This window comes from Caloenas nicobarica, chromosome 2 (genome assembly GCF_036013445.1).
Source record: "Caloenas nicobarica isolate bCalNic1 chromosome 2, bCalNic1.hap1, whole genome shotgun sequence".
In the NCBI taxonomy this organism is placed as follows: domain Eukaryota; kingdom Metazoa; phylum Chordata; class Aves; order Columbiformes; family Columbidae; genus Caloenas; species Caloenas nicobarica.
In genome coordinates, this window is record NC_088246.1 from 141,041,832 (window position 1) to 141,061,399 (window position 19,568).

The following is a 19,568-nucleotide window of genomic DNA, read 5'->3' on the forward strand; positions in this document are numbered from 1 at the left end:
GGGGAATCCTTCTCTTGCTGAAACAGCTACTCATACAATAGTTCTTCATTATCTAAGAGATAGCCAGGAAATATTTAATAAATATATTACCCATTGCATCAAAATAAATAATTTATAAAACATTCATTGTCTTTTGCTCATCATCATCATACAGTGTATATAAATGTGCCCAGTACAGATGAGATTTACAAATGTTTGCCTCAATTTTTCCCCTTAACGCATTCTCCCACTTACAGTAATCATTGCATAAAATGCATAAAAACATAACGCAGCTTTATGCCACCGGCATAAACCAAAGACGAAACTAAAGATCTTATGAGAGTACAAAAAGTCTTCAGATAGAAGGAATGGCTTTAGGTACCTCTTAAAGTGGCACTTGCTCCAACTCAATTCTGCAGCATTTTAGAACTGGAGCCAATGTTTACTTGAGAACTCAGAATTACTTAACCAAATAATAGAACATATAAAAGCAAGCTGACTTTTGGAAAAAAAAATGTTTAATAATACAGTAATAGGTGTAGTATCGTCCAGTAAAGGTGTATTGTAAAAATATTCTGAATATTAATTTACCTCGGATAACTTTAGAGTTGTAAATACTTGCATTATAGTGAGGTAGACAGTAAAAAAAAAAAAAAGTTCTTTTCTCCATTATTAGCACAGAATTTAAATCTTGTAATAATATCTTAAGGAAACGATAATGTTAAGTAAGGATGAAATATTTGACTAATGCTTAATTCTGTACAACTCAAATATAAACTTTAAAAAATATTAAAAATTATAACATTTCGAGTGCATATAATGTTTTGTACATTAAAAAAAAGAAATGCATGTTGTTCATCTCCATTTTGCACTTTTCAGTCTGTTTAAATAAACAAATATTTACAACTTTTATATGAACAACAGTGCATCCAAAACAAAATGTGCATTTTAAATTATTGCTCCTGGTCGAGTCTTTTTATTACTGTTTTATATTATTATTCTCTTCTCTTTTTTTTTTTTTTTTTTTTTTTTCCACCAGTTTATAGCTCTGCAAAACCAGATAAGCCAACAATTCTAGAAATCAGTGGGGAAAAGCCTGAAACTAAGAACATAATAGTTACATTAAGAAAGGGCTAGGCATGCTTCGAAGTGCACTTTCCTCAGGTGAAGCCATAGCTGAGACCACAGGTGGGAAAGAAACAGAAATCTTACACAAAATGCCTTTTCCAGCACAACATTTGCGTATAATACTGCTGCAGGTTTCGAGGGCTGCCAAACTAGAGCTACCTAGAGATCTGGCAATGGCATCCTTGCACTGGCTGTGAAATCCGAAGGAGTTTCCTTTCCAATTCACCCAGGTTGTGCTTTCTGTAACACTTCGCTCTTCACAGTTTTTCATCGCTGTCTTAAAATAAAACCTAACTGGTAATTACAATCTTGAGATTTTTTTTTTCCTTTTTTTTTTTTTTCTTTGGGGGGTGGGGGCCGTAGGCTATTTCTGGCTGGTAATCTTGCAGGAATGTGAAAGAGAGAGGGAAGAAATGAAACAGCCCTTTTCGGAGCAACTTCAGAGAGAGGGCTCAGTCTGCTCCCTCTCCCTCCCCCGACTCCTTTTGTACTTGGTAAATTGCCTTCACCTTCGAAAGGAGGAGGACAGATCGCCAGATAAACCCCGGGAGCGGGAAGGGAAGCGGGGAAGGGACTCGGCGGGGGCCTCGCCGCCTGCCCTGCCCGTTCGCCCTTCCCCGCCCGGCAGCCGCGGGCAGGCGCTGCCCGAGTCCCAGCTGCCGGCGCGGCAAACCGGCGCCGGGGCCGCCGCCGCCACACGCCCCTCCGCGCCGCCCGCCGGTCCCCGCCGCCCCAGGCACGCTCCGGGCGGACGCGGGCAGTCCCCGCTCGTCGCATCTCCGCCAGACGCAGCCCCGGCTGCCGCCGAGGGGGATCCCGCCCGCTACCTGCAGCCGCAGGACTCCACCACCATGTCCTCGTACTGCTTGTACACCACGTTGTTGCCCGCGTCGATGTAGAGGATGCTGATGGGAGTCAGTTTGGTGGGGACGCAGCAGCTGGGCGGCGTGGAGCCGGGGTCCATGGAGTTCATGAGGGTCTGGATGATGGCGTGGTTCGTGGGCTCCAGGTGGGAGCGCAGCGGGAAGTCGCAGACCCCCTCGCAGTGATGGGCCTCGTACTCCAACGGGGCGATAATCCAGTCGTCCCAGCCCAGCTCCTTGAAGTTGACGTGCAGCGGCTTCTTGCTGCAGCGCAGGCGGGACTTCTTGCCGTGCCGCTTGCCGTGCCGGCTGGCGAAGGCGGTGCGGCGCTGGCGCCGGGGCGGCGGGCGACGGGCGGCGGGCGGCGGTGGCGGCGGCGCGCCCAGCTCGGCGCGCAGCTCCCCCAGGAGGCTCCGCCGCCGGGCGCGGGTAAAGACCACCAGCAGCGCCCGCTCCTGCGGCGGCCGCGTCCGGCGGCCCAAGCCCAGGTCCCGCAGGTCCAGCCAGCGCGGCTGCCCGCGGCCCGCCGAGGCCCGCAGCTCCAGGCACAACCGCTTCCAGGGTCGCTGCTCCCGCAGGGCCTGTCGCACGTCGAAGGTCTCCCAGCCGGCGGCCGGGGCCGCCCGCAGGTCCAGGGCGCGGGAGTCCAGCGGCCGCGGCGAGAGGCAGGGGAAGAGATGCATGTGCAGCGGGGCGGCGGGCAGCGGGCGGCCGCGGGGGGCCCGGCGGAAGATCCGCAGCTCGGCCCCCACCAGCTCCTCCATCTCGGAGAGGGTCGATACATCAAACACATACTGCTGCCGCCTCAAGGGAGCGGGCGAGAGATCGTCTGCGAGATAAAAAATAATTACAGTCAGTTGCGCTCAGGGGATCTGCCAAGAGGTCTCCGACGAGAGGAAAGGTGGACAGGGCCCCCGGCTGCCCGGCCAGGGCCGCTCCTGCCGACTTCACCCCCGCCCCCCGGAGCCGGGGCCGCCCCCAGACCGGGACCAGGGGCTCCGCCGGGAGTCAGGCCCGAGCCGGGCCCGGGGGACGGCAGGAAGGAAAAGGAGAAGGAGAAGAAGGAGAAGGAGAAGGAGAAGGAGAAGGAGAAGGAGAAGGAGAAGGAGAAGGAGAAGGAGAAGGAGAAGGAGAAGGAGAAGGAAGAGAGGTATGGAAGGATCCACACCAGGCAGGAGACCACTCTTCTGCACCAGAGGCAGTCCCTACTCCATGCACATCCTCTGCCCATCACCCGCACCAACAAAGTGGGAATGGTAATGTTTGTGTGCTCATGTACATTACACACACATATATACATACACACATATATATTCTCCCTCAAGAGAAAAACCTGGACTTCTTTTTTGACACATTGGTGTATGAAGTGCAGTGCGGAAAGCAAACCAGATTCCCCTGAGTTGCTTTCCAATAAAATGTTTACAACCCAGCAAATACAAAAATTCCCAAAGCCCCTGGGTTTCCCCAGAAGCTAGTAAAGCTTGTGTAGATTTCAATAGTAAAAGTGTCACTGGAGCCTCTGTTCAGCAACCCCTCACTGCTTTTCCAAACTCAGCCCGCTCCAGGGGCAGAAACAGAGACTAAAGAGATATACAGCCCCGTGTTATTTATTGATATCAAAGGTCATTGCGATTCCTAATCAGTGTATTTCACAACCTCGGCCCTACCCGACAGGTCTGAGGGGACCTCCTGAAGGGGCAGGAGGGACGACGGGATGATTTATGCAATCCAAGATCTTCAGACGCACCATGGCAATGTAAAAATCAATGCGGATTAACGTGCAGTTAATCAGTGCGGATTAGCATACTCTAAAGTCGCCCTGTGTCGCTGCGCGTTCCTCCAGACGCCAAGAGGGACACGGAGCATGGACAGGGAGCCCACTCCAGGCCACGAGAGCCCACGGCGGAGGCTGCCTGCCAGCCGAGCACATTCCTCCCGCACCGTGGGGAGCTGCCGTGGGAGGCTGCGCCGCCGGCCCGTGCCGCGCCGCGCACCCAAGGCGCACCCCCGGCTGCGGAGCTGGGTGCCCGCCTAACACCATACCCCTGTCCTGCCGCCGGGGCGAGGAGGAGGCCGGTGCAAGGCCGCGGACACTGCCGCGCCCCCAGCATGACACCGAGGGTCGGTCAGGGAGAGGGAGTTCACGGGCCGGAGCCGCCCCGCCCTGACCGCGTTGCGCTCCGCGGGGGCTGCGCGCCGACGGGAGCGGTGCCAAAATAGGTCAGGCCCTTCATGCACCCCGGGGAATTTGGACCTAGGCCTGCCGCATCCCTGTCCCCGCATCCTGCCCCAGGCTCGGCGGTTTCCCCGCGGCAAGGCTGCTTCTTCCCCAGCGAGGAGAGCACGGCCGGGAGCGAGAGGCAGCTCGGTCGGCCGCACACACCTCTCGGAAGGGTCCGGAGGGAGTCTGTAAAAAACACACACAGCCTGGAAAATGTCGTCACAGCCCCGGGTGACGACAACATCTGCTCTGACTATCTGCTGAAAGGAAAAGTTAAATACAGAGGGACCTGCCTGTAGGCGCTAGACGGTCTCGCCAGCGCTGCAAGGACGGAGCAGGATTTGGCCCATGGGTCGCTTGTAAATCTGGGAGTGTTCTTTTGCCCTTCACACACTTGGGCCAGTGTGGCTGGGGGCTGAGGTTGTCCTGGGTTGCAGGAGAAGGGTCTGACAACTCAGGAGAGCTCAGGGACCATCGTCCCCTTCTTCAAGGGGGTCCCAGGCAGAACTGGGGACTTCAGCCAGAAAAGGACGTGCATCCCTCGGGCAAGAACGCACAGGTCCTCTTCTTCCTTCTTCTTCTCGCCTTTGGCTTTCGCTGCGCCCAGCATCTCTCAGATGCCCGAGCATTCGACACGGCGCAGGCGGTTGTCCTTGCCCCGCCGAGCTGCCTCCATCTTCCTCCGACGGCTCCAGCGACCGTCGAGGAAACCGGATCAGCCCCTTCTCCTGGCTTTAGGGTGTGGGCAGAGCCGAACCTGGGCACAGCTTGGCTTTTAAGCCACCTCTTTGCTTGAGGGGTGGTGGGAGGGGGTGGTCAGGCTTGGTTTCAAAGGCAGATGCTCGCCCCGTTTGGTACTCCCTGTCGCGATGGGTTGGGGGTGGGGGATGGGCTGCCTCCAGCGCGCTGTCTCTCCGGAGCAGACACCCCACTCACTCGTCTCCTCGTCCTACTCCTGGCCGGTGTCCCCGGCGAAGGGACTCGGCCCCTTCAAGGGTGACATCCAGGCGTGGGGGTTAGATGGGAGTGAAGCAGGAAAAGGCTGAATTCCTCGCCGGTCCCCGGTGCTGCAAGCGGTTTATAAAGGGTCTGCAGACCCCTGTCATGCGGCGGGGTGGGGGGGTGCGCCTAAGACGCGTACCCAGCAGCATCTTTTGAAGCTCCAGCTTGGCGGAGGTTGAACGCGTTACACGGCCGATCTGGCTAGCTCGGTGACATGGCACGCTGGGGACATGGCCGAAAGGCAGAGAAAAGTGTCCCCGGGCACTCGAGTCTCCGAGCCGGGTTTAGGCAGCACCGACTCTGCGCTGGAGGACTCCCTCTGGTTCCTGCGGCTGCCCGTTCCCGCTTCTCGAAAGGGGCAGGGCTGCCGGTTGTTTCAAATAAGCAGCTTTGAATCCGATCAGATAAACGCTATTTATTCACTCTTGTAACCTAATAATTCCAGATGAATACATAATCCTAAACCAGTACTGGCTCGCTCCCAGCACGGTCGAGAGGGTGGGAAAAGCAACGGAGGGCGGGAGGGAAAGCGGTACCTCCGGAGCCTCCAGAAACTGGAGAGAGATGGGTCTGGTTTGGGGAACCTTTGTTCCAGCGAAGCTACCGCGTTTCCAGCACACAAAGAGCGGCAGCAGTGACGGCGTGGGGGCACCGTGGCTGTCCCTCTACCTCCTTGTGAGGAGCACACACGGATCAGAGCTTGTCCTCTTCAGTTTGCCTTTAAACTCGAGTGGCTGTGGTGAGGTCCGGGATTTTCAGCAGCCAGTTCGAGATCTGCCTTTTTTTCTCAGGCCAGTCGAGATTCTCATTATCGTTATTCCCATTACCGTAATATTTGGAGAGAGCACCAAAGTCATCTCACATCCAGCCGGGCTGGGGAAAGCCACATTGCAGAAAATGCACCGGAGGGGAGGGTTTATATTTGTAACGTTAACTTAGATGAATGGTAGTTACGCAGTAAGTATTACTATTATTTCGACTCCCCGTTGTTTATTTTTTCCGAACAAAGACAAAATATTGGGAGCTTGCGGGGGGGCTGGAAGGGGGGTGGAGAAGGGAGCAGATCTACCTGGAATTTAAGAATGTGTCAGCGGCAGGGGAGGAGAGCAGCCCTGCTCCGCTCTGCCCTCCCCAAAGCGCCCGGGCAGCGGTGTGCACCGTGCCGGGCCGGGGGGGCTGCGCCGGGCCCCCGCCCGCCTCTGCCGCCGCTTTCCTCCGTTTTGCGGTTGCGACGCGTTTATCATCTCCCAAGGTTAAATGAATTATCGGGTTGGGACGTTTCCTTTAACTCCCTGTGTGAACCCTCTCCCGCTTCCCGGGTTCGCTTTCTCGCCGGCAGCCTGGGCTTTGAGGCGAGCCGGGGGTTAAGGAAGGCTATACAAAGTTTCCCTTTTCATGGCAGATCAGGTACTGGGCTCCCAGCCAATTCATCAGGGCTCAGATCTTAACTTTACATCACTGCAAATTATACCCAAACCACATTCAAGAAGAATTTTCCCATTCCCAAATTCTCTTTCAAGCCATATTTAAACTCGCAAACCAAAAGCACATTTGCAGCTTAAAGACCTTTTGCAGGCGCTCGCTCAACAATAATCTGGAAATTAAAACATATATCCCCCGTAATTGCAAAGGGCTGCCCACACGTTGTCTGCAGAGTCGCAAGGCTGACAGGTACTTCTCTCGGAGCATTACTCGAGCTGTGGAAACAAGAGGCTGACTCTCCATGTGTGGTATTTCTCCTGTTTTCAGTTCAGCATCTCGCAGAGCCTGCCTTGCCGTGGTTTTTTATTACATCGAGTGATTAGATTTAAATGTTTCGTTCGCTCCTCTATCGAGTAATCGAGAAAGACCACATCTTCCTCGGACAGGTTCCCAATCCTGCCGAAACCCCAGAGAGCAGAGGAAGGGCTGTTGCCGTCTTTTTTCTTTTTCCCTGAAGAGCGGAGGCACCTGGCTGCAATATACCTTTGATCACCGCTTCACCGTACCTGCGCCGGGAAGGCTGCCTGCCCTCGCCCCGCTCGCCGCTGCCGGCAGCCACCTCTCGCCACCTCCCCGCTTCCCACTAGCGACGCTCGGCCCTCGGGGACAGAGAGATCGCCGCAACAGCCACGGGCCGTGCGACGGGGCTCCTGGCCCCCCGTCTGCCGACATGGCCCCAGGAGTTGCGCTGAGGCGGAGAGGGGCTTCCTTGTGGGGTTCCAACCTGCTGTAACAAACATTAACCGAGCCCACTTCCCTTTGCCCGTTTGTGGTCGTTTCGCTACCCGAAATACTTCGATCGAGGATAAATCATTCCTCCAAAACTATTCGTATTGAGAAAATTGGACTGAATATTCCCAGCACTGGGAGCTAAGAAACGGAGCGAGGGGACGCTTTGGAGGATATTTCTGAGCGATATATGCGGAAGCACCGGGACAGAGCAACCCAACATACAGATCTGGCCACAACTAGCAAGGACTGAAACGTCCCCTTTCGCTCAGAAACCAGACTTCAGGCACGCAAGGACGACCAGCCTCAGTTCCATCCTGCGCCTAAATCGCAAGGAAATGATCATTTCTCCAATGGGTTGCTTTTTTTTTTTTCTATGGAACTACGAAACGAGGAGGAAAAAGAGGAGGGCTAGGCGCCCAGTTGCAGTGCCCAGCGCTGGGCAGCCTGACCATGCCGCCGTCTGCTGCGAGCACACGAGCCGGGCTGACACCGGGTTGCGCCGGGTTTTTTCCCCACGGGCTTCTCGTCTCCTGGTTTTGGCCAGCCTGTGCTGCGGCACAGCATCGCCCGCGGGCGGCGGAAACTCAACAGTCCCGAAGCGGAGAGCTCGATGCTACCCTCCTCATAGGAAAAAAAAAAATCGAACGCCGCCTCTTAGCAAGCCCCGCAAAGGAGATTCTGGATTAAAAACTTAAAAACAAAAAGTCAGGATCGGGTCTGAAATGAGCCACCGGAATGCCTTGATAGGCTTTATCCCTTGTCGTTAGTAGAGTGCCTCCGCGGCCGCGCACTCGCCTCGCCGAGGCGTCTGAGCCGCGGAGTGGCCGCGGGGCTGCGTCTCCCGGCGCCCGAGGGCTCTGCTTTCCCCAGACCGCTCTTCCCGTCCCGCTGCGCCTTTGCAAAAGAAAACAAACAAACGAAACAAAACAAAAAGAAACTCCCGAGTTTCAGGAGGGAAAGACGCACGGCTGCCCGGTCCATCCGCGCCCCGGCCCCGCGCTCCGCTCCCCTCCCTTTCCGCAGCTCCGGCAGCGCGGAGGAAAACCCAGACCTCCAGATATCCCGCAGTAGCAGGCAGCGCGGAGCCGCAGCCCGCTCCTCCACCGCCGTCCGTCCCCGTGCTGCTGGCTCCGCGGGCGCGGAGGCCCCGCCGCCGGGCCGGGCCAGCCGGGCCGCCCGCTCCTTCCCCGGGCGCACGGCGGGGATGGGAACCGGCTGCTCGCTGCCGCGCTCCAGCCGTCTGGTCTGCATTAGTGTTTTTATAAGGGGCTCAAACAAATCGAATACAAGGTCACCAAATAATTAACAGTTGTGAATTCCCTCCTTCCCCATTAAAATACTTCCCTGCTTATATTTCATTTTCCTTCTGCCAACTACAACACTGCCTGGGCAAAGGCTCTGCACAGATTACAGTACATTGCAGTTTTCGGTCCACCCAGAAACCCGCTGTTTTGCATAAACATGTTGCACTAGATGAACTTCAAGTGGGATTTACGCTCTTTTCTTCAGCCACACGCGCAGCCCGGCCATTTCCAGCTCCTGCATACGGCATCCCCCCTTCCTCCTGCCCCCTTTCCTCACCCCCCTCCCGTTGCTAACGGCAAGAGCAAAATAACGGTGGTCGGACCCTGGTCCGTCTGAATCAGCTGTCTCTTAACTGGAACACGAAACTGCACAAAGAAAACGAGAAGGGGAAAGGAGATGATCTCGATCCACTTTGGTTTCCCCTTCCCTTAGGCGCGGAGCTCAACATTTCGTATGGGAGAGCCCGGCCGCGGTATCGCGGCTGCGGGGAGCTCTGCAGACACAAAAGGGAAAGGCGAGCTGAACCCACGGCAGCCGGCCCTTGTGGATTCCCTTCCCACGGGAGATCTCTCTGAAAATCGCTCTTCCTCGCACCCCAGATATTTCTTTTTTTGTTTTCGGCTTTTTCCGAGCCATGCCGCATTTCTTGCTAGCTGTGGATTTGCTTGTTTATAGTTCCCTTCTCTAGCTCCCTCCTGCTCTATTTTTTTTTCCTCTGCCTGGTGGAGTCCTTGCAGCTCCTAATTGTCCTGCGTTACTGTGGAGCTCCAATGCTGGGGGTCCTGAGGCCAGCGAGAGCACCATCTGCGTTTTAATGAGTTACTTCATGTGCCAACAGTAATTTTCCTACATTCAGCTAAGTCTTGTCTGATCTTGCGACCGTAACAAGGGGGAGAGAGTGGGGGGCGGGAGGAAGTGGAAAAGGGGGAATCGCAAACTCTTTCCCTCCTTTATGCACTTATTTCTACCTCTGAAAAAAAATAATTAAAAAAAAAGTATGTATAGACAATGCAGCAGTATGGCTTTCGTCCTCTCGAGCCAGACTGGAAGCGATCTTATTAGTTTCAAGCGGGAAGGAAAACGAACGAGAGTCGGAGAGGAGCGGTTCTGGCTTCCTCACCGAAGCTCTCTGCCCCTCCCAGCCACTCCGGCTGCTGCGGCCGGGGGATGCCGAGCTGCCGTTCCCGCGGGACGCTCTCACGGACACGCGGGCACAGCAGCCCACGCCTTGCAGGAAGGGCATTTCTCGGCAGGACTAAAAGCTGCTCCACACTCCCTCTCCCAGCTGCTGTCCCCCCGAAATACTGCGGTGGAGGATGCCGTGCGGGCGGGAGGGAGGGACGGCCACCGCCGTCTCCCCCCGGAGCTGCCGCTTAGGTAAAGAGCAGCCCATCTAATTGGGTCAATTTGGGCGGCTATATTGTCTGCAAATGAATTGACAGAAACTTCCCCCCCGCCCCCCCGCTTTCCCTGAGACTGTTCATCATCAGCACAGCTCCAGCTCGCCAATTAACTGGGCTAGGAGCCCACGGGGAGGTGGGCAGTAAAATAGCTACCACTTCAGAGGAACGGAAGCTCTCTTGAAGTTTTTTGGTGATGTGCCATTGGCTGGTCCTCTTCATTATGGGAGACTAGACAATATTTGATATGTTATGACATGAACACTCAATTAGATCACTGAGTTGAAATACTCCAATCAGTGGCTTGATGCTAAGCAACCCTCAGAAGGTCCAGCAGAAGGTCACAGCCTGTGACACATCAAATCAAAATCAATGGGGAAAAGTGAGGCTTTTCCCTAATCAAACCAGGACTTCTGTTAGCAAATCACTTCCCCCGGAGCAGAATCTCCCATGCAGCGAGATGAGCTAAATTTGTTAAATTAACTGTCTTTCTTCTGGTTATCAAGAATAAGATGATCTTGAGCGCGTCTCTATTTCCCTGCGGCTCGCAGAATTAGCACCCTGTTTCCTCTCCGGGGGGAAAGCGGGACAGCGCGTTTCTGACGGCTGAACTTTCGAAACCGTGTTTCTAGAAAGCGTGTCCTCTTCCCTCCACCCTCTCTTTTAGCAGCGACGAAGAAAACAACTCCCACAAGGCGAAGGCGGAAAGCAAAACCCCGTGTCCCCTCTCCCCACGGAAACCTCTAGGCGCTTCCGACCACGGGGGACACCCACCGTGAGCGCTTCCACGCACCCACCCGAGCCCAGAGGGACTCCACGGGCACCGGGGCGAGAAGGGAAGAGCCTCACTGAGCCCCCTCTGCAGAGGAGGACCCCGAGCCGGGGGTGGCGATGGGGCAAGGGGCTGAGCCGTGGGTGCCCAGGCGGGAGGAGAGATTGCAGAACCGGGGAGGCGGCGGAGGGAGTTGATTAGGGTTTGGTTTGTTTTGGGGAGCGAGTGGCTCCTGTGGCTCCAGGAAGCCGTGCGGTTTTCCTGGCGCTGCTTTTTTCCCTGAAAATGCTGGGAAGCGGGGAGGTCGGCGTGCTTTCCCGGCTGCCGGCAGCTACGGGACGCCGCTGCCAGCCGCCGGCAGGTACACGGGCAGGGTACCGCGGCGGGGGGGCGTGAACGGAGGGGAGGACCTTCAAATCGCAGAGAGGGGGAGAGGAGTAAAGAGTACACAACCTTCATTGAGAAACTGTTAATATCGTTAAAGGCTCACAAACAACGGTAATCGGGGGGGGGAGTGGGGAAAGAGACAATTTTGAGGGAAAAGAAATTATCTTTTCCTCTGGATCGCTGAGGAATCTCCACCCGCTGCCTCGGTTACGAGCGATAAAACAAGAGAAAAGCAAAGCGGGGCTCCGGCCGGGGCTGCAGGTCGCGGAGGGGTCCCGGGAGCCCCACGGCACCGGTGCTCCCCGGGATGAGTGGGGCCAAGGCCTGGAGCCTGGCTGGCTCCGGGCTCCGCCGCCCGCCCCGCCCTCTCCCCTCGGCTCTCCGCGCTGCGGGGGCAGCCGAGGGCCCGAGGGAGCGGCGCCCGCTGTCACCCCCGGCTCCGGGATGGGTGAGGACCAGCTCCGCACACACCAGGCTTAAAGGCCGTAGGATACGGCCCCGAAGGAGACGGCGAGTCTGGGCCGCTCCCCACTGAGCCCCGCGGCCGGGAGTTACCTGAGCTTCAGGCTGACCCCCCGCATGCGGAGCCGGCTGTGTCCCAGCCCCAGCTCTTTCAAACGGAGCTGGTGAATTTCCAGGTGGACCCGATAAAGCGACCCTACGCGAGAGCAGCTTGCGGCAGCATATGTTTGCCCTCGGTCAGTTTGAACTTAATATTGGCACTACAGCCGCAGCGATAAGAGCGATCATTTCTTCTGCAGACAGAAAGAAACCAGAAGAGCGATTTTTTTTTTCCCCAAGGTTGCGTTTACACCCAAAGTGCGCCTGCAAAGCTGGGACGTATTTCGCATCACCCCGTGACGATTCGGGGGCGAACACGCGTGTTTCTCTCACGCAGCATTTACGGCTGCTGCGGTTCGGATTTAGCGCCGCAGGGCAGTTTGCTTTAAAATAAAACAATTCGATCCACAATTTACGGAAAAATCCAGTTTCTGCAATACCGAGGGGGGCGAAAAACACCAGTGACCGATGTAGTGCGCTCCCCGCCTCCCCAGCGCTAGGCTCCGCGGGACAGCAGCTGCGGAGCGCCGCGGGACGAGGCGCCCGCAGCCCCGAGAGGAAGGTGAGGGGCGTGGGGGGGAAAAACTTACCTCGTCCCCTGTCTACAAAACTAGTGATGGTGTTGGCGGATTTGGACGACTGAAAAAAGCTGGCGTTGATGCCCAGTTTCTCCGCGATGGAGTAAGTCCTGAACAGAGACAGCATGTACTCGTGAGGTTCCGCTCGTGGGAGCGCCCGGCCCACGGCGTGTCCCCCTTGCCGCGGGCGGTTGTCCCGTGGAGTCCGCGGCACCCTGCGGCCCCGTCCGCCCTTGGACGAGGCGGTGAGCTCCGAGGCGGCGGGGAGGGAAGCCGGGAGGCAGCAAGGTAAATCCCAGAGGAGGCTGGCGAGCAAGGCGGCGGAGAGCAGGGCCCAGCGTGCATTCATAGCGAGAGGCGGCGGCGGTGGGGAAGAAGAGGAGGGCGGCCCGACGTGCGGCTCCGGCGGCCCACGGAGCGGCGCGGGGACTGCGCGGCGGCGTGGCGCGGAGCGGGGACTGCACCCGGGCGGGCTCGGCCCGGAGCAGCCCGCCCCGCCCCGTGGGTACCGCCCCGCCGCGGACCGCCCCGTGGGGGCACCCAGCCCGCCCCCGCGGGGCGGTCCGCGGCGGGGCGGGACACCCCGCGGTCGGGTGCTTGGGGGTCCCTCGCTCCCTCCTCAGTGCGGACTCCACGCGGGAAGTGGACGCGAGGGCCGGGACAGCTGCCGAGCGTCTCGCTGCCAACCCTTCGGGTACCGCTTCTCATCAACCGGCCAACGCTTTGGTGCGTTGAGGTGCTGAGGGTGCTCTGGTTTCGGGTGTGGACAGACTCCGGCGAAGCTAACGGTCTTTTGCAATTCTCTCCGTGTTCCCCCAGCTATGTGCCTGTCGAGAGCTTGGCATAAAGCAGGGGTCTCTCAAGAAGGAGAATTTGGTGGAAAGTGGGGGTCTCACCTTGGAATGCGCTAGGGCCCAGCTAGCAGGCTGCCTTGCAGCAAACCCTGCCACTCATCAGAGAGGGAAAGGAAAGCACAGGAGCAAAGACACAGAGACAGTTCTCTCAAAATCTGCACAGCCACCAAGAGAGGACCAGCCTGAGAGGGAGCACAGTGCTAGGATAGGACCTGGGAAAATTCAGTGATGGGCAGACGACAGCAGCAACATAAATGGTGCAGCCTGTGACAGGCAGAAAACCTCTCCTAAGCAGGGCAGAGATCCTCCTTGCATTGGAGCTGTCTTCTGCAAGAGGATTTATCCAGCCCTCTTCATTCGTTTTTTCAGAGGTGCATCCCCCAATATAAGACTTGTGTCAGCTCTCCAAATGGCTTCATCCAACCACCTCTGTAGGGTTCACAGCCATGGACAAAGGATGGCATCAAGCTTGCATTACCCTACCTCACCTCTTCCCTCCTTGCTTTTTCCTGACCTTCTTCTCATCTTTCTGCCTGAACCATGGTGCTGCTGGCAGCCACAAGCCACCCTCCTTTGCTTCCCAATGTTGCTTTCCTTTGCCCTGTTCTGAGCTCCCCTGCTCTCCTCTCCAGATCTTCCTCCACTGTGTCCCATTCTCCACCTCTTTCTACCTCTCCTATCTGCCCCAGCTTTGCCACTGGTGGATTTTCCTCTCATTCCAGCAAGAGATTCTGCAGCCTGAGGGTTCTCCATGTTCAGCAGTGAAAGCTCAGTCCATAGCAAAAATAAAGGGAATCTGGCTTTCAGCTTGAGTTGAATCTGATATCCCTGACCACACTCCTTCACCAGCAGCTGTTCTTCATGGGCCATGCAGTCATACACTTTCTTGTCTTTTTCTTCCCTCTTCTCCTTTTCCACCAAGAGAGGGCAACTCATGCCTGGGCTTTTGGCATCACTTCCAGTATAACACATACATCAGCAGGATGAGGCAGATCCAGCCAGGGCATACAGAGCAGGCAGCTATCCTGGTAGTTCCCAGTTTGCCTGCAGTGAGCTCTGTCCCACTGTGCTTCCCAGTTCTTGGGGAAAGAAGACGGGGGAGATTCAGACCATGAAGTAGAGATGAGGACCATGAAGGGGAGATTTGGATCAAAAGAGGGGCTCAGGTTCCAAGCAACTCAGGCTGCATCTCCACTAGGGAAGAAGATGACTCCAAGGCGGGGGCTCACGCACTGCCCTGCAACCCTCCACATGTGTTTTTTGCCCCTGCCACCTAGCACTTTCCCAGGCAATGCCCAGGCCTGTTACAAGTTGTGGCTTGTGCCCAGGGCTGTCCCATAGATGGTTATTTGGATGTGACCATGTGGATGTGGGACACATTGTATAGCTCAGATGAGAGAACAGGGCCCGTCATTGCTTTAGCTTCTTTTTAGTAGGATAGATGTACTGCGAGGTGCTGGCAGATGGACTGTGAAGAAACAGGGCTACAAAAGAGTATCAGTGACAGTATAGAAATGAGGCAAGTGTTCTGCAAAACCAATTCCCACATTGCTCCATCCCATTTTTTTCACCCGCTTTTATTTATTGTGCCTTCACTCCTCCCACCTAACTCCCAGCTTCACAGCTGCCCTACTGACCGTTCTGCTCCCTTTTCATAAGCTGCTTTCTGCTCTGAGACCTTCCCCCTCCTCCTGTCCCTTTGGTTTCACTTTTCTGCTGCCTCACTTTTGTTACTTGTGGTCCCCTTTGCCACTCTCACCCTTTCTGTTCTGTACTTAGCATTTTGGCTATTTTTTCGTTTGCCATGACCCACTTCCATATCACCACTTTTTTGTTTCCTTCTGCCCCTTTTGTGCCCTCTTCACTTATTCCACACTCCTGCCTGCTATCTCCAATCAGCTGCCCAGCTCCAGTTTCTTCTGTGCCAACTTCTGCCCAACCCAAGTCCCCCAGGCTCTTTCTTTTCTATCCTGCTGCATTCCATTGTCCTATTTTCCTTTTCTGATATTGTTTCCACTTCCCACATCCCCTCCTTGCGGTTCCCAGTGCTGCTGCTGCACGGCTGCCCTTTCCCACTCCCACCCCGCTATTTTCCAGGGTCCCCTTGCTGCTCCCGAAGTGTCTGTTCCTTTCCTGCCTTTGTCTCTCAGTCTGTCTCTCCTCTTCTCTCTTTGTTCTCAGTTTTTTCCTCCCTTGGCCTCCTCCTCTCCCTAGGGAAGGTGGTTTCATACTAATGCAAAGCTGCAAGGGTTGAGTGGTCTCGAAAGCAACTTCCATCAGCCCAATTTCATTTCTACCTGCTGCTTTTGCGTGTTTTAACACATTCTCTCAAATTGACTCAGACGGCTGCTTTCCACCCTCGCTTCTTAATCAGGGGCCTGACTCAAAGCCCTCTGCAGCCAACGGGGCCCGTTCCCCTGGCTCTGGGGACCTTTCAGGCAGCACGGAGGCTGAGGGAAGCTCACAACCCTGTTGTTATCACTCCAAACCAGCGATGGACACCAGATGACAGTGTACACAGCTAGTAGTAACAGCCATAAAGTAGACAGTGCTTCTCTCTAACCTTTCTCACAGGTTAGGTCCTGTTGCTCAGGGTGTCCCCTTTCCATTTCAGAAGACAATGCCATTGTTCAATACAGCTGATAGCCAGGACAGTCACTTAAGGGAACAACTGAGCATAGGGAACTGAGAAGCCGTAGCAATCGTGGCGCCTTATGCAGCTATGCAGTCAGAGCACTGTGAGGGACTTGTATATATCAAACCATCTTAAGAAGTTTTGGTTTTGATCGGCATTGAGAAAACCGCATGGAACCGGACCTGGGAACCTCAGGCAGGAGTGGGCATCTTGTGGGCAGCGTGTGAATGAATCAGCGCCTGTGAAACACTTGGGATCGCAGCTTCAGAGCTTGGCAAAGGGCGTAATAACGGCAGTAACAACAATAAGAAGAGTAAAATAATAGCAGCCACAAGGAAAGAAGAATAGCATTTTAAAAAATTATTTCCTTTCCGGTTTTCCCAACAATAAAACTTGGCAGAATTTCAGTTTATAATTGCATTATAAATATTTTGTAACAACTTTTTATTTCAAATACATTTCTGCAAACTAAGAAATTTGGGGAAGTTTTCCAAGCTGCAGTTTTAGAAGCAGTTTCATTAATTTCCTTGCACTAGAAGACACAGATTTCACATATTTCAAATTTATTTACTTCTGTGAATTTGCTATTCTGGGAAAAAAAAAATCATCAGAGGAAAAATTTGAAAGCCAGGAGACACTGAAAATCAAATGTTATTTTTTTCCCCTGGAAGTTTAATGGAAATTTCTCTTGTTATAACTATAAAATGAGCAGCAGTGTTGGGGACTAGTGTCAGAGGTTAAAATTCAGCCCTCCACAAGTGGTCAAGCCAAGGCCTAAGCAACCCTCATTTGACCTCTGGTTTGTGGCCTTTCGGAAGACTTACTGTGGTGCGTGAGTGGCATTAGTACAGAGCTGATCCATTTGTAGACAGTCCCTCTTAATCTTTTACATTTTTTACAGCTAGATTGTGGCTTATTTTAACATCAATGAGCCATTGTAGGGGTTTTTTTTCTGTGAACCAAATTCATGCTCTATTAGGCGGACTAGAAAATGTACCCACTCAAAGTACAGGCTTCTTTCTCCCTTTACCACAAAAAGCTCCGAAAAGGCTGTGGTGACACCACATAATCAGGGGGTAGGGAGTCCTACTGGCAGAGCAGTTAGCACGACGGTTTCTGAAATGCCCGTGTAGTCCATATGTGCTGGTTTTCAGCAAAACACCAGCCTCCACAAGCCTCAGCTTCGAAAATGGGAACAATCTTTCAAAGACCCCAAATCTGAGGCACTAAACTCCCATTGCTTTTAGCTGCAACTTTTTTAGCACTCCTATCTCCTTGCTGCAGTGCTCCTGAAAATACCATTTCTCAGTGCTCCACACTAGCAGGAATATTTGTTTTCAGAAGGTAGATTTTGACCCAGAAGTTGCTTCACCTTCCTAGATTGATGTTCCCTGGTGGGTAAAGATCCAGCTCCTCTCTCTGCCTCCCTCCCCGCCAGGCTGCCCTGCTCTCAGCTGAGAGCATCCTCAGGGAGGGAGCACCGAGCTCACTCCTCTGCTGCCTGCATTCTGGAACATCAAATTAGCCCAATATAGATATTTCTTTTTCTTAATACAGCAAACCATAACTTTTTTCTCAGGCTATTTGTTTCAGCCTACCCACTCTCCAGACTGTCAACATAGACCTTGAAAATCTAAGTGGACTAAGAATTTGAACTGTCAAAGCCATGGCATGTGAACTAACAGGAGGTGAAGGAGCATACTCAAATAAACAGGGTTGCTTTAGAGTCAGAATCAGCTCCCACATTGTGGTCCTCCAAGGAAAGTTCTGGTTTGCTTTCCAAGCATCCCGTGAGGGATCTGCATCTCTCCCAGCGCCCCACAGCCTGCGGGGCTTTTCCAGTCAAATCCCCCGTGTTCCGGCTCGGCAGCAGCTTGTGCAGTCCCATAGCACAGGGACGGGTTTTCCCATTTCACTTCCTTTTGGTCCTACTTTTGGTGGCTACTCTTTTCACAAGAAAAATCGGGAGAAGTAGCAGGGCTAATCCTCTGCACCACTGTTTCTTTTTACAGCATTTTATTTTGCCACGAACCAGTGGCAACATAGCTTCTCTGCAAACTCTCTGCATTTTTGTCACTGTCTTAGATTAGAACCATATTGTCTCTCACTCACAGTTAAAAACTTAATATATAGGCATGAAGAGTGAAGCCACTCCTGCATTCTTGGTGCGTCAAAGCATGTCCTGATGTCAGGGAAACAAACTGCAGTGTATAGAGCACAAGAACGGGAAGAGGCTTGCAAGAGTGGTTCTGCTTTCGTTCGCTCTGGCGTAGAAAATTAAAATGATGTAGGAAATTGTCTTTCCTGTTTAGGATAGATTTGGGTTTGAAAAATTACTGCTAACTTTGTAAACATTAAAATAGAAGCAATAAAGATGTGAAATTTCACACAGGGGATCTACAATGTTTGTATAATTATAAGCATATGGTTACTTTACATGAGGTCTCTGTTATACTTTTATTTACTAGTGCTTGGGGAAACCAGAGGTTCTCAAATTCAGTGTTTATTTACATGTATAGGGAATGTCACAGTCCCCATTAACCTGTCATAATCTGTATTTCTGTCTCGGAGCTCCAGCTATATAAACTGAACCCCCAGTTTTACTATCATTTCTAATTTGTTCAGCTACGCTGCTAACTCGGACAATTTCTGTCATTTCTAAATAATGTATATCCTGCTGTTGGTGGCAGGATGGGAACTACTTGCTGCCTTGGCGCCTGCTCATTTCAGCTCTTGGGGGGCTAAAAGCGAAAGGCTGTTGCTTCAATTCAGTTTTTGCTTTTCTGAGGAGTTGGGTGGCACTTTAATTTATTGTTTTCTTTTTAGTCTGACTTTCCACCCCGGAGGACACTCGACATTTCTTGTTCGGTGCTGAGTATCCATAATTCCTCATTTTGTAGGACACAAAAGGACCTCAGCCCCAGCAGGATTTGGCCCTCCAGTTGTGGGCTGAATTATACTATTTGTTGTCTTTAATACTTAGTGGCCATATTTCCAGGGCTGCTCTTTACTTAAGTGCTATGAGTGCAGGAACTCATATATGAATAGTAACTTCTGATCTTAGAAAAAATGTGGAATAATTTGTAGACATTTCTTGCACTTTTATGTTCTACGTGGGGATACTTACAGTTTTGATAAGCTAGATTTAACTGTAGGTTTTGGAGGGTTTTTTTAGGGGGTGAATACCCGAACTCAGGCTTCCAGCTTTGGCTTTGCTCAGGCTGGTGTTATGAAACGATGTTCTGTCATGAATCATCACGACCACATGTTCTGCCTAGAAAGGCACAGGTACATACAACAAATTATATATTTTTTTTAAGAAAATGAAGGAGTCTGTGTCAAACACTGCATCATCACAGTCTGGCCTAACAGCATGAAGGAATTTAGCTGTATTCTTTTATTTTACAATTCCTTACTCGCTCCTCTAATTTCCCTCGCTTCTCTCTTGTCACTTCAGCACTGCATGGGCACTTTGAGCATGGCAGCCAGATTTTCTTGCCAGCCCTGAGATGGCCTTAGGATGTCTTAGTTATTGTCCTGTTACCAGTGTCGGGATGCAGGTGAGCAGTTTACCTGAGACCCCAAAAATGTGAGTACCAATCTCTTCTGTACTCATATCACCTCAGGAGTTTCACTCCATCCCTCCCTGCTGCTGTTTCTGCCTCATTC

The 19,568-nt window shown here is 53.3% G+C and overlaps 1 protein-coding gene across 1 annotated transcript; it reads right to left on the minus strand.

The window, feature by feature from the left end:
• Positions 1-1,930: 1,930 nt before the first annotated feature.
• On the minus strand, positions 1,931-12,759 carry GDF6 (growth differentiation factor 6). The gene is made up of 2 exons (XM_065629695.1): positions 12,423-12,759; positions 1,931-2,799 (listed from the first exon to the last, which is right to left on the minus strand). Exons 1-2 carry the CDS (start codon positions 12,757-12,759, stop codon positions 1,931-1,933), a joined length of 1,206 nt encoding a protein of 401 aa, XP_065485767.1.
• Between the last annotated feature and the right edge of the window lie 6,809 nt (positions 12,760-19,568).

Excerpts from the sequence above, each read along its gene's own strand:
- GDF6 (XM_065629695.1), bottom strand. The coding sequence starts at position 12,759 with ATGAATGCACGCTGGGCCCTGCTCTCCGCCGCCTTGCTCGCCAGCCTC. Across the intron at positions 2,800-12,422 it reads TTTTGTAGACAGGGGACGAG|ACGATCTCTCGCCCGCTCCC; the intron begins GTAAGTTTTTCC and ends TTTATCTCGCAG.